Here is a 13,667-nt window from a genome sequence, read left to right on the forward strand (position 1 = left end):
TTAGGCCTGAAATAGTGAAAAAAATGTCCTATTTGGACCCCAAACACATGTGTTCGTTTGAGAAATGTTGCTAAAAAGGTGAGCACTTTTTCGGCGCCGTCCCCCATCGAAAAGATCTCTCAGGGGGTTGCGAGAAGGGGGGTGTTTAAGACAGAGCATGTCCTTACAAAGGCAATGGTCCAGTCATCATTTGTGCCAAGTTTGATTAGTATTGAAGCAGTTTTCATAGTTTCATAGCAGTTTGAAATTGTAACCGGAGGCTTTTCACTGAAAACGGCCATTTTTCACAATATGCTCATGTGGGAAAGGGTTAACTTAAAAAAACTCATTCCATATACTCTGTTTATCTCACATACCAATGCTGCTTTTGCGTCTCCGTAAAAAGTGATATTGCACGGTCGTGTAAATTCTTTGAGTGACGTCATATGCGTTTAATAAACACGATTACGGAGACGCAAAGCGACACAGGTATGTGATAAACAGAGTATATTGAATGAGTGTAAGTTCGATACTGCTAAAAATAAACTGAAATAAAACTAGGACGAATAAAATGTTCTCTTTGCGGTTAGCATGGTTAGTGGAAGCTTATCCTATGCAAGTTAACAAGTTTGACTTCGGCCGAGTATCTTTTTTAAAGATACTTCTTTTCACCATATATTGCAAATAATTTATTGATTCAAATATTTGTAACAGCCTGTAAATGTAACAGTCAATATTATTTAGGCCGTTTAAAATACTTTATTATAACAAGTTTTACGTTATCCGATAAATAACTTTTAACATGATTAGAAACTATATGTGCTGTTTTCGCTATTTCAATTGTTTAAATTTCTGCTTTAACATCTAACATAGATATATAATGTAATTTTGATTTAATATATTGAAAATATACCATCACTGTATAAGTACAAGTAGATTAAATTTGGATTAGTCCGTGCACGAAACCAATGTAACAGCTGGTTAGTGGGACAAAAACCAACATTTAACATTGATCTTACTAAACAATAGTAATAATAAGCTTGATATCACCGTATAAATCTTTTATATTGATAACCAGTTAGCCAGCAACTGCTAGAAATAGCAATAACCGTGTAGATGTAAACGTGTAATGTGAATAATAAAAGAACTTTAAACAAACTTTACTCGGAACGTGCATGTTTTTACATAGGAAAATTCATTTTGCAAGAATGAAATCAAAATGATATAGCTATATCGTGTGAGACTGGATGAAACAAATGATTGCATGGAGAGAAAAACGGATTAACACATAAATTTAACAAATACTTTGAAACGAAATTATGAAATATTACTAAAGGTTGGCAAAAATGGGAAGAACATTTTATACGGCACGTGCTGTTCTAACATTTGCTCTCTGTTACACCTCGGCTACAATTTTAATATTTTTACATTTGGACACTAGGAAAGGTGATCATGTAGGATCTAAACAATTTGCACATGATGAAGAAGGAACGTTTCCTTATTTAAAACCAAAATATCTAAACTCATTACAGCAAAAAAGCAAACTTGATTTCTTACGAAACTTGACTCGTTCATTAATGGACAAATCGAAAGATAATCATATCAAAATTAATAAACTTATAAGTGAAAATGAAAGACTTTTATTGGCTGATCCTTCTGATTCAGAAGAAATTAAGGAGTTACTGAAACAAATAAGGAAACACAGAGAAGAAAATAACAATCTTTCCAATGTAAATATGTTATCAAAATATATATAATTTGCAGAGAGAAACTTATTAGAGTGTAAAAATTGGCACAAATATCAGTAGTTTAATAGCTAATTCATAATACATAAACTATATTATATTAAAAATATATATCAAAATATATATCAAAACATGTGATAACATATATTTATTTCAATCCTATTATTATTATTATATCTTATCATTATTATTTGGTATAAGATATATATTTTTGTCTTGATATCTGTACAAAAACTTTGATCAATACAAGACATTTTTTTTCCTGCCGCCAAATCGATTTTTTCGTCCATCTGTTCTTTGATTATAGAAAAGAAACCCATTTTAATAATTGAATTGTATTAATAAAATTGACATTTAATTTTTATATAAATGATAATCATATTATGTTATGTTCATATAACTCTATTTTCGTATTTTGTAGGAAGATATAAAATCAATAAAATTGCAGTTTTTACTTTCCAGAATATTGCTAAAATCGAACAGGACCAAATATGGCAAAAGGATAAAGTGAGGTACTATAACTGTTTTAGTAATATAGTTATAAGGACAGGATAACACCAGATAACTATAATATAAAGTGGTATGATTTATTACAGTAAATATATCATGTACTTGCGATCGTTTTTATTTAAGTGTCACGATATTACCTGGTGTGCATTGATTCCATACATGTCTTGTGTCAAACCACAAATATATTGTCACCACAGAAAAAAAAAAATGCCATAATTGTTAGTTTGAAAACCAAATCTTGATATTAATTAATTTATCTAGAATGACCAATTCTAGGTTTTTATAGCTTAACGAAATTTACACTTTCTCTGATATTTGAATAAGCATTTATTATACATTGCTTTGGTAATCTGAGACTGGCATTTTACATGTACAATGTGTAATATTTGATATTACAGCATTATTGTCATTGTTTTTTATTTTAAGGTTAAATGAAGATAATATGAGTAAAAGAACCGACAATGAGTTGAAAGAAGCACAAATCAAACCAGACAAGATCAAACAGAGTGAAAACATCACTAAACGTAAAGGAGAGGGGAAAAACACAACTACAGCTGTACACCGAAATAAAGAGTAAGATGTTAGTTTACTCAAAATATGTTTAACCCGATTGATTGAAAGCTGTAAGCTAAAGACAATCGCGAATCCGTTCCTGGAACCAACCAGTTTATAGCAATGAGTGTAAAGTTACTTGTTCGAGGAAAAAATAGTTTGCCTCTGATAGGATTTGAACACATGATACAACAGAGTAAGATATTGTTCTTATGTCACAAATTATGCATGTCCTTGTGTGATGCCATTAAATACAATTTTTAAATGATCATTAAGTATATATAATATAACATATGATTATCACTTTTTTTCTACATGTTTGTCGTTCAAATTTTGTATACTGCAGTTATTTTGAATAAATTATGTGGAAACATAAGTGATGCAACAAATGTATTCTTATTATATTGCTGTTATACATGTATATATATAATTTTAACATTGTTGCTAACAAGCATTTAAAGGGACAAATATAAAATGAGTTTTAGTTCGCATGAACTTTACAGTAGACAGTGTAATATTGTATTTAACAGATTGCAGGACGCATATGAAGTAAATTACAGCAATGTTTTAAATAATCCACCAAATCTCCCAGAGGCTGTCTATGATTACATGCCACCTAATGCTCCAGGTAAAATTTGTTAAATCTTTTAAAAAGTAAATACTAAATATAGTATTACTCAGCCATATAGGCTCGTATCGTCTGAAATTGATATGTGCTGGTGTCATGGGCAGCATCTGTTGCTTCTTTCAAGCTAAATGTCTATAATAAATCATGTAAATATACAATAATAAGATAAGATTCATAATCTTTTTCTTCTGTTCCTTCGTGCTGTTTAATTTAACATATTATTGACAACCGATTGGTAAAACAAACGTGACAACTATGATGATGATAGTATACACAACACATTCTGCTAAGAGATGTCTTGCATGTACATATGAATGTCAAATGTTAAGAGAAAACAAGATATTTTTTAATGGGAGCAAGTTAATTATTCTAGTTTATTCATTATAAACAAATTTATACAGTTGAATTTCAATAATATTGCTCCTGCCAGAAACATTCGAATCAATCATGTAAGGAACTTTCCTTTCCTGCAAGCTAAGTAAACGTTGATTACTCTGGCACTTAGGTGCCCGCCCATGTCTCAAACAATACACGGTGAGGCATCTGATGTCTTCCTCCACCACTTAAGGTTGAAAGTCGCTATATGACTTTGACTTAAAACCGAAACAGATAAATTGATGAAATTGCTTTGTTTGTAGGTGAAGGAGGTAGAGATGTATTCATAAATGAATCAGCGCTTAGCACCGAGGAACATCAGAAATACATGGACGGCGAGAGAAAAAATTCTTTCAACGAATATGCAAGTAATAAAATATCTGTACATAGAAGCTTGCCTGATACAAGAGATCCCAGGTATGATCATTTTAATAGTATATTTTCATAGTCAGTCTGTGTGTTGATTTATGAAGTTATTATCATTTCTTTGTTCAAAAAGTTCATTTATTGTAAGAAACGGTATGATTTATTTACTTTGTATTTACAATAAATATATCTTGTAATGCTCAGTACTTAAGAACTTTATACGATTTATATCCTACTGCTAATTTTCAGTCTTACTTATTTTGAATTTTCGTAATCACACACATGAGCGCTCATGCACGCACAGACTCACATCATGAAACATTATATAAGCATACGATTTTGCAGTTGTTCCCGATTGTTTCCGGAAAATCTTCCAACAACAAGTGTATTAATATGTTTTCACAACGAGGCTTGGTCTGTTTTACTTCGCACTGTTCACAGCGTTCTTGATAGATCACCAGAACATCTTATCAAAGAAATCATACTGATTGATGACTTTTCAGACATGGGTACTTTTTTGATATAATGAAATTAAGAATGACATATCTTAAGTTATTGCAATAACTAATGCGCTTGCTTTTCCTCGTCATAAGCAAAATTATTAAATTATTTCCATGAAACTAAGCAAGCGATAAAAGAAAGAATATTAATCATCGACATAGCCAATGTTCGGGTGTCGAAATTGTAAATTTTCCACAAACGGAATTGTATGCCTTCATTCAATATAATATAATATAATATGATAATATTATCATTTATAAATGTAGGTTAATGTTTTGATATAACACCACTTTTTCAGTTAATACTGTTTTAGTTCATACCGTATGTGTGTTTTTTAACTTGACGGGAAAACTGCTACATTAAAACATGATTAATGAGCCGTGCCACGACAAAACTAACATAATGGGTTTGCGACCAGCATGGATCCAGACTAGCCTGCGCATCCGCGCAGTCTGACCAGGATCCATGCTGTTCGCTTACCAATCTTATTACAAGTAGAGAAACTGATAGCGAACAGCATGGATCCTGATCAGACTGCGCGGATGCGCAGGCTGGTCTGGATCCATGCTGGTCGCAAATGCACTATGTTGGTTTTGTCGTGACGCGGCTCATTTGATTTAGATCACCTAAAGGAACCTTTAGAATATTACATGGCAAAACTAAAGAAAGTGCGCATTTTAAGAACAACAAAACGTGTAGGTTTGATAAGAGCGCGGTTAGTTGGTGTGTCTGCAGCAATAGGCGAGGTTCTTACTTTCTTGGACTCTCACGTCGAGTGCTTCCCAGGTATTTAACATTTAGATGATTTTATGTTTTACAGTAAGAGGTCTTTCTAGTGCAATTAATTATTTATATAAATTTCTTCTCCTTCTTCTTGTCGTTCGCCCTTCCCCAGCCACAGCGATAGCGATTTAATGTAAAGTTTTCTGGGGACCTTAAGGTTCCCTAGAGTTTCTCATCCAGTTGAGTGCTTGTTGGCCACATTTCTCTTCCCAGCTGCTCTAAATGCGAACACCATAATATGTGTTCTGCCGTTGTGTTCTGCCGTACTGGAGGATCTGGGCGATTTGGACATGCATGTCTTTATTTTGAAAGTTTATTTGATATGAATAACTATCATAAAAGTTAAAATCATACAAGAAAGATAATTTATCTAAGATATAAAATTAAACACTGGTCTTGTCGAAGAGAAAAATGTAAATAATCTGGTCAACATACGCTGTTTCAAAGCAAATGTCATGGTTTGTCGTAAAAAAAACTAATATGTCATCCAACATACGTATTTACTTTATAAACTGATACTATAGGCTGGCTTGAACCATTGCTAGAAAGAGTACACGAAGATAATACAAGAGTTGTGGCCCCTGTCATTAACATGATAGGTTCACGGACGTTTTCAGCTGGAGGCGGTCCGAACACAGCTGTAGGCATGTTTAAACTTCATAATCCGTCTTTTAACTGGATGGCTATCCCAGAACGTGAACGTAAACGTAGAATTTCTAAAGCGGATCCTGTAAGGTGATATATTACTAGTATTTTAAGAACTAGGTTGTCAGTCTCTTTGTTTATATATTACTACATATTATTACAGACATAGACAAAAACAACGTCATTTTTATATTGTGATAATATGTAAGGATTGGCTATCCGAAGTCAGAAGTCTGCAGGCCGGGTCCGTACACTCAGTGACTAAAAGGACAGATGAAACCTCATTGATCACAGATTGCCCAGCAACCGTCTGCATACCAATCTGATTCTATATGAATATGAAAATTCTTCCTTAATTTAAAAGGATTTAAGAGGTGACATTAAAATGTGGTGTTGCCATACTTAATTGGATGTGTATAATTGCTGTGTTTTTTCCTTTTATATTTAGTTTGGAACATCTTTATTTACATTCAAACAAATTATTTTCATTAAGTTATTAAAAATGAAATACATTTACAACAAATTACACAATGTTGCATATGTTTTCATGAATGTAATTCAAGTTTATCTTTACCCTGATATCAGATATTGAACAAAAAATAGGAGGTGACATGTGTAAACTTTTTATCCAACATTGTGTTTAGTTTGGTTTTATATTTAATTATTTACAGAGTATAAGCAAATAAGAATGCATGAGCGATAACAAATTGCACATATAATTTCAGAACACCGGTGATAGCAGGAGGGCTGTTTGCTATAAACAAAGATTATTTTATTAAAATGGGACAATATGATGCCGGCATGGACATATGGGGGTTTGAAAACATTGAAATATCTTTAAGGGTCAGTTTAAAGTAATGATTTCTTATGTCTGATAAAATGTTGTGTTCGGCAATTATACAATAAGTTAAGGCTAGGCAAATTCCACTTACAATGTTCTTTGTTAGGCTAGTCGAATTTACAATATGCTATGTTAAGCAAGTTAACTTCAACATGCTATGTCAGCCAAGTTTACTTTACAATATCATGTTTAATAAGTTACCATATCATATGCAAGGGCCATGCTTTAACTTTGGCATAGTATACCGTATGCGATTGAAGTAAAGGTTAAGCTGTTTAATACATGGTGTGAGGCATTGGTTTACTTTGTCAGACTTGAATATATCATGTCATCTGATTCATTATTGAACTGTACCATTTGTGATGAGCATTTTTTTACTATACCATATGTGATTCAGGGGAATCTTTGTTTTAGGTAATGTTTGACAAAATTTGGTTGTGACATAATTCAATAATTTACTAAATCATACATACATATATAAAAATGTAAGATACGGTTTGGTAACATCTGGCCTGTTGTTACAAATTAGACATTGTGTTGTACAAATTAGACATCGTGTTGTACACATTAGACATTTTGTTGTTTCAGTCAATAATATTTAACATTGATATACCTTTAGTCACATTACATTTCACATCAAGTATGATGAAATACACATTGAGATTAGCATTATTGTGTTCATGTAATTGTTTGTCTGAAGTTGTCATGTAAGTAATTAACTATAAGGTTTGATAATATAGATATGGATGTGTGGAGGGTCTCTAGAAATACATCCTTGTTCCCACGTTGCTCACGTGTTCCGCAGAACAAGTCCGTATAAATGGGGTCAAGATATCAACAAAATATTGAGACGTAATTGTGTAAGACTTGTCGAAGTTTGGTTTGATGAATACAAACAATTCTATTATGAACAGATTGGCTATAGACTGGTAAGATGTTATATTTCGGATGTGTTTACGCAAGATAATGTTTGACTTCCCTTAGCTTTAAGCATTTATTATGTTTAATTTTTGCTCTAAAAAGTTATTCACTAGATACATCTTAATGAAATGACCAGTAAACATTAGAAATACTTCTAACATTACATTATTCAATGATAGGATAACCTAATAACAATAGCGTTGTTTTCTGAAAAAGAATTGTAGTATCCACACTTTGTTTATGGAATAAATATGTTTCATCACGTTTGCAAAACTTATTAACTTGTGCATATGTATCACAGATCTTTTGAAACACTCAAACTGCGATTTCTTTCACACATAATCATCTGATTATGATATACACCCACCGTACTTATGCACTAACTATATATACATGCATATTCTGTTGTGTAATGCAACTACACATTCATACAGCAAAAATAAGCTTCAGTAAACGTGGGTGAATTGTGTTCATTATATATACGTCATCGTGATTATAAATTAAATAATTTACATTTCCATTAATCGCATTGTCCTTATAAGCAAATTGTGTTTTTACAAGTATATACCATTGTGTTTATTTTAAATGTATTTTAAGGGTGACTATGGTGACGTCACAGAAAGAAAGAAATTACGTGAACAACTAAATTGTAAGTCTTTCCAGTGGTACATCAAGAACGTATTTCCTGAGATAGAGATACCACCGGTTAGCCGATTTGTTGGCGAGGTAAATCTAACATTTTCATTTTTGAAATATAGTATACTAGTATTCAAAATTTTATGGCAGGAACATTATATAACATTATTTATAACATTTTGAGAAGAATTGTGACTAACAAAGCATAAAACTGCATTTGTATGAAATGCAATACTTTTTCAAAGTTTAATTGTATTATACTACTTTGTAATGTGAACGTACATTGTATTTTGAAAATAAAATAAAATGTTTCACCACCTTAGTTCGGTGTCCAATCATTCGATCAGTAACAATTGCTATCACTCTTATTTTAAAATATTAGTATCCGGAAATATGACTGTCAGTTCTCAATGCACCAAGAGATATATTCACTTCAAGAACATCCCAAAGCATTCTTTTGAAATCGTGAAGTTCATTCTTGTTTAACCATGCTATTTTTAGATGTTGCCAATTTGCAGTTTTGTCATCCTCTGCCGATTAAAATCGAAATGAGTATATTGAAACGTTATACATTTGTCCAAATCCATATGATAGAAACAGATTGTCCATGTAAATTTTTTTAGCAGGAATGTGAAATGAGGCTCACCTAATATCATCAAATTAACTCATTACCTTTTGATGTTTAGCTCTTTGTTACTTAAAAAATATCGAAATTTTCCATTTTCTTGTTATATTTTACAATTGGTTGGTTGAATTGTAATATCACTCAGGAAGAATATGTATGGTAATAAGAAATAAAGCTTATCAAAATCAAATAATGTCTTTCAGTTATGACCCTTTGCATTTTTAAGGCTTGTTTTCTATCAAATGTGAACACTGATGTGCGTGTTTTTAATGACTAATAGCATGAACGTGTCTAACCGCAGGAAGGAAGATTTGCAATAGTTCACTCTTACAGCAATATGTCTTTAACAAATTAATAGAATGTATAAATCTAGATGTAATTTCCTTATTAAAATTGTGAAAAGCACCGGATGTTCATTTCAAGTCTTGGATTCCGTTGTCGCTGACATAAGTGACGAACTAATTTGCTGGCTTGACTAGTTAAGACGTCGCATCATCACTGAATACATTGTACATTAATCTACTGATTTCCTATATTATAATAACTTGTATTTTACATATATATACATTATGTTGTATATAGATAAGAGGACATAGGTCTACACCGGAAATGTGTTTAGACAGTATGACTGGTACCCCGAATGGTCAACCAGTAGCAATGATTCCATGTCATGGCATGCTAGGAAATCAGGTAAAAACTTGTTTAATAGATTTAGGATAGTTTTGTTAGGTGAGCAAAATAAGATATGGAAAGCTACACATGTGCCTCAAAAGTATACAATTATAATTTTTTCTCATCTTTGGTATATTACGAAGCCACGTCAGATTTTAAACTAGTAAATGTTATATCAAAGTTTTGGTACGTTCGATTAGTTTACATGAAATTGGCATAAAATCATTGCATTAAAAGGCCATGACCCTCGCAAACTTTGGATTTTTTCGAGCATAAGCTCCAGACCTGACTCTGACATTTGTTTTCGTACTTCTAATCGGGGTATTATAAGTTCTGTTGTATGTCAAAAATAAATGTTGCTGGTGTGGTGTTGTAGTTTAAGAATAAAAATGGGATTTCATTTGCCATTGTGGTTTTGGTGAAAATGTAAAGCAAGCACTACCATTCATTCTAAAATGTCATAAATAAGGATATCTTCTGTTCAGTGAAATATGTGGAAAATATCACCTAGATATATTCATCTTGAAAGAAAAATGGTGTCTCATAAATATTATTTAATAACCTACGATGTTTGTTTTTACTGATTAATAGTTTGTCGATATACATGAACCAACATAAATGTGTTACGATTCCTTTAGAATAATTGTACTACAACCCTATAAGACAAAAATAATTTCAAACACTTAATTACTTTTAAATATTATAGTTTTTTATTTTTTAAAATCCTGTTTTTGTAGCTTTGGAAGTATACAGAAAACAATCAGTATAGACTGTCAGAGGGCTGCTTGGGATATAATGAACGGAAACTTAAAGTTGGGTATTATATGTGTGGCGAGGTTGACCCAAAATCTCAGCAGTGGATCAAACAAGACGTAATTACTTTATTAGTATTTCCTAGTAATGATTTTACATTTACCTGATTTTGTAACGTAAATCTATAATATCTATTAGGTTTATAAAAGTTTATTTTAGCTCGATAGTGCTGGAAACTATAAGCTTATTGAAACATTCTAGAATCCGTTCCTGGAACAAACCAGTACTAAGCAATGAATGTAAACTTTCTTGCTCAAGGTAACAACGGCTTATGAATTTTGAAATGTAAATGTGAAGTAAAACGAATTATCTTCATATATGCAAATTAGCTAAATGTCACACGTGTCATTATATATTTATTATTTCAGAACGGACACATTTTTCATATAAAAACAAATACATGTATGGAGCGTACTGCAGACAATACAATAATTCTGTCTCCGTGTGAAGATAAACCCTCTCAAGTGTTTAGGTATATATCGGCAGCTGATAACAAGAAAGACGTGTAGTAAAAGCTTTTCAAATATTTACGTTCATATTTAAAGCCGAAATCATTTCAAATATTGAAGTATTGCTTATATCTCAGTGTCTGTATTATCATTCTAATATACATCTTCATATCTATGCTCGACAAATGTATCTTTGATTGATCGATATATTTATGTGTTTGTACTTGTTAAACAAGTATGTCCATGATTGATTGATATATATATGTGTTCATCTTATTAGGCATGTATGTCTATGATTGATCGATAAATGTGTTTATGCTTGTCTACCATGTATGTCCATGATTAATCGATATTTATGTGTTCATATTATTTAACAAGTATATTCATGATTGATCTATATTTTTTTGTTCATCTTGTATGACCAGTATGTCCATATGTGTTTAAGTTTGTTTGACAAGTATGTCCATGATTGATCGATATATTTGTGTTCATCTTTGATCGATATGTTTTCCTGCTTGTTGAAGTATTTTCATGATTGATCAATATATGTCTTACACTTGTTTAACAAGTATGTTCATGATTGGTCGATTTATATGGTAATGTCTGTTTGACTAGTATGTCCATGATTAAATCGATGAATGTGTTCATTATCGATGAATGTGTTCATTATCGATGAATGTGTTCATTATCGATGAATGTGTTCATTATCGATGGATGTGTTCGTGCTTGTTTGACAAGTATGTCCATGATTGACCGATATATGTGTTCATGATCCATAAATGTGTTCATGCCTGTTTGACAAGCAAGTATGTCCATGATTGCAATATATTTCTTATTTCATTCTATTGCAATTTATTCTTCTTTTGTTGAGATAATCCATATTGATTGAAATTATATTTATACAATTCCCTCCGTTCATTACTATTAAAGTTTTGCGTGACCTTAGAATATAATACTAGAAACATTTTGAGCGATGAGATAAGTGGTCAATGAGTTTGATTTTAGTTATCTGCCCTTGTTTTGACATTTTTATTATTTAAGGTAAGATGATTTAGGACTATCGTTAAGTTTTAAAAAACAAATCCTGTATTTAATAAAAGTAAATATTAAATATTTACTTTTCGTTTATGTTAATCTTTAATCTAAATACAAAATTTCACGGAATCAATAAAATATTTTCGTTTTTCTTTCTCCGTTAATATACAGAATTTCTTAAAAAATAAACCCGTTTAACAATGGAAATTGCAAAGATTTAGCTGACAAAAAAGAGAACCCTTGAAATACAAGATCGTTGCTTTTTAAACAATTTCAATACTTTCTGAAAAACGTAGAAAATTTCCTAAAATCATAATATCTAAGTTGAATTTCTAGGCATACGATTCATTATATGAATAAAAACGCGCATATTAAATTAAGTTTTTAACCCTTGATATCCACCGTAGGGTTGTTGACCCACTTTCACAGCTGTGTTATAACACAAGTCATGTCTTTTTTTGTAATATATATATATCAATATATTAAGATAAGTTTATGTAGGTAGCAGATTGTGAAAAAAATGACAGTGTCCTTCATTAAATATATGTAACTTTTAAAAACATTTCAAAACAAAATTTCACTTGATTTCGGACAATATTTCTGGTTATTACATCAAAAATGCTTAATCTAGGAGTATGGACATCAAATACAAGTGTTTTATACGTGTAGATTTAAATATTCTTAGTTTGTCTGATAAACATGTACACAAAAGAAGGCAAACGACTACTATGAGATATTTTTTCATATTTTTGCACCTAATATACCACACGCTCTTCTTAGAAAAACCGCTGCAACACACCAGAAATATTTTGAAAGGCTGCTTTCAATTTTGCAAGTATAACGTCTCGCCAGGGTTGTTCCACTCACCATATAGAATAGAGCCAATGCATTTTTAGCATTTGCACCAAGAGATACTTCAATAAAATTTATCACTGAATCCAATTTTATGAAGTTAGCTTCGTGTCCAAAACGTTCATATCAAAATCCGTATCACAACCCATACATAGCCTCGTTTTCATTCCCAGAATCCAAAAAAACTCATATCAAATCTATATCACACCCAATATAGCCTCGTTTTCATTTTTTGAGTATAAAACTGATATTTTATTGAAGTAACAAAGTTCTGTCAAAATACATGTGTGAAATACAGAGGTCATTTAACATGATTGAGAACAATACTATATTGATTATTATAGATCCCGTACACATCTATATCGGACCAGGATAGCGTCTCGTCAAATTTGACAATTCGTCCAATAAAATCAATATTGTACTCAGCAATGTATAATAATCTCATACTATATAATATTGTAAGAAAATACAAACACGAGACATTTTAGTATATAGCAGTTTATTATGCATTAGTTTGTGAATATGTTATGATAATTATAGTGATACATATTGTGTCATAATGCTGTAACCTCTCTCCCTATACAATATGAGTTGATATTACACTGTTTACAAATTATTATATGGTATACTATGATATTTTAGAAATTTCAGGAAGTAATCTTGAATGTTTTTGTCACCATTTTTATTATTTAGGTATTAACTAGAATGCAAGTGTTGTAAAAGAAGCTAAAAATCAACA

General features: G+C 31.3%; 1 protein-coding gene across 1 annotated transcript; it reads left to right on the forward strand.

Annotated features, from left to right (window-relative positions):
- Positions 1-1,038: 1,038 nt before the first annotated feature.
- LOC132734730 (polypeptide N-acetylgalactosaminyltransferase 5-like) lies at positions 1,039-10,699 on the forward strand. Its single transcript, XM_060721574.1, has 13 exons — positions 1,039-1,709; positions 2,187-2,236; positions 2,661-2,807; positions 3,317-3,414; positions 4,053-4,206; positions 4,501-4,664; positions 5,278-5,442; positions 5,964-6,174; positions 6,810-6,927; positions 7,666-7,854; positions 8,444-8,572; positions 9,690-9,797; positions 10,517-10,699. Exons 1-13 carry the CDS (start codon positions 1,326-1,328, stop codon positions 10,697-10,699), a joined length of 2,100 nt encoding a protein of 699 aa, XP_060577557.1. The 5' UTR covers positions 1,039-1,325.
- Positions 10,700-13,667: the final 2,968 nt, after the last annotated feature.

This window comes from Ruditapes philippinarum, unplaced genomic scaffold, assembly GCF_026571515.1.
Source record: "Ruditapes philippinarum isolate M1 unplaced genomic scaffold, ASM2657151v2 ctg465_1_1_1_1, whole genome shotgun sequence".
In the NCBI taxonomy this organism is placed as follows: domain Eukaryota; kingdom Metazoa; phylum Mollusca; class Bivalvia; order Venerida; family Veneridae; genus Ruditapes; species Ruditapes philippinarum.

Coding starts and splice junctions, on each gene's coding strand:
- LOC132734730 (XM_060721574.1), top strand. CDS start 1,326: ATGGGAAGAACATTTTATACGGCACGTGCTGTTCTAACATTTGCTCTC. Junction 5,443..5,963: donor TCACGTCGAGTGCTTCCCAG/GTATTTAACATT, acceptor CTGATACTATAG/GCTGGCTTGAACCATTGCTA. Junction 6,928..7,665: donor ACATTGAAATATCTTTAAGG/GTCAGTTTAAAG, acceptor TTGATAATATAG/ATATGGATGTGTGGAGGGTC.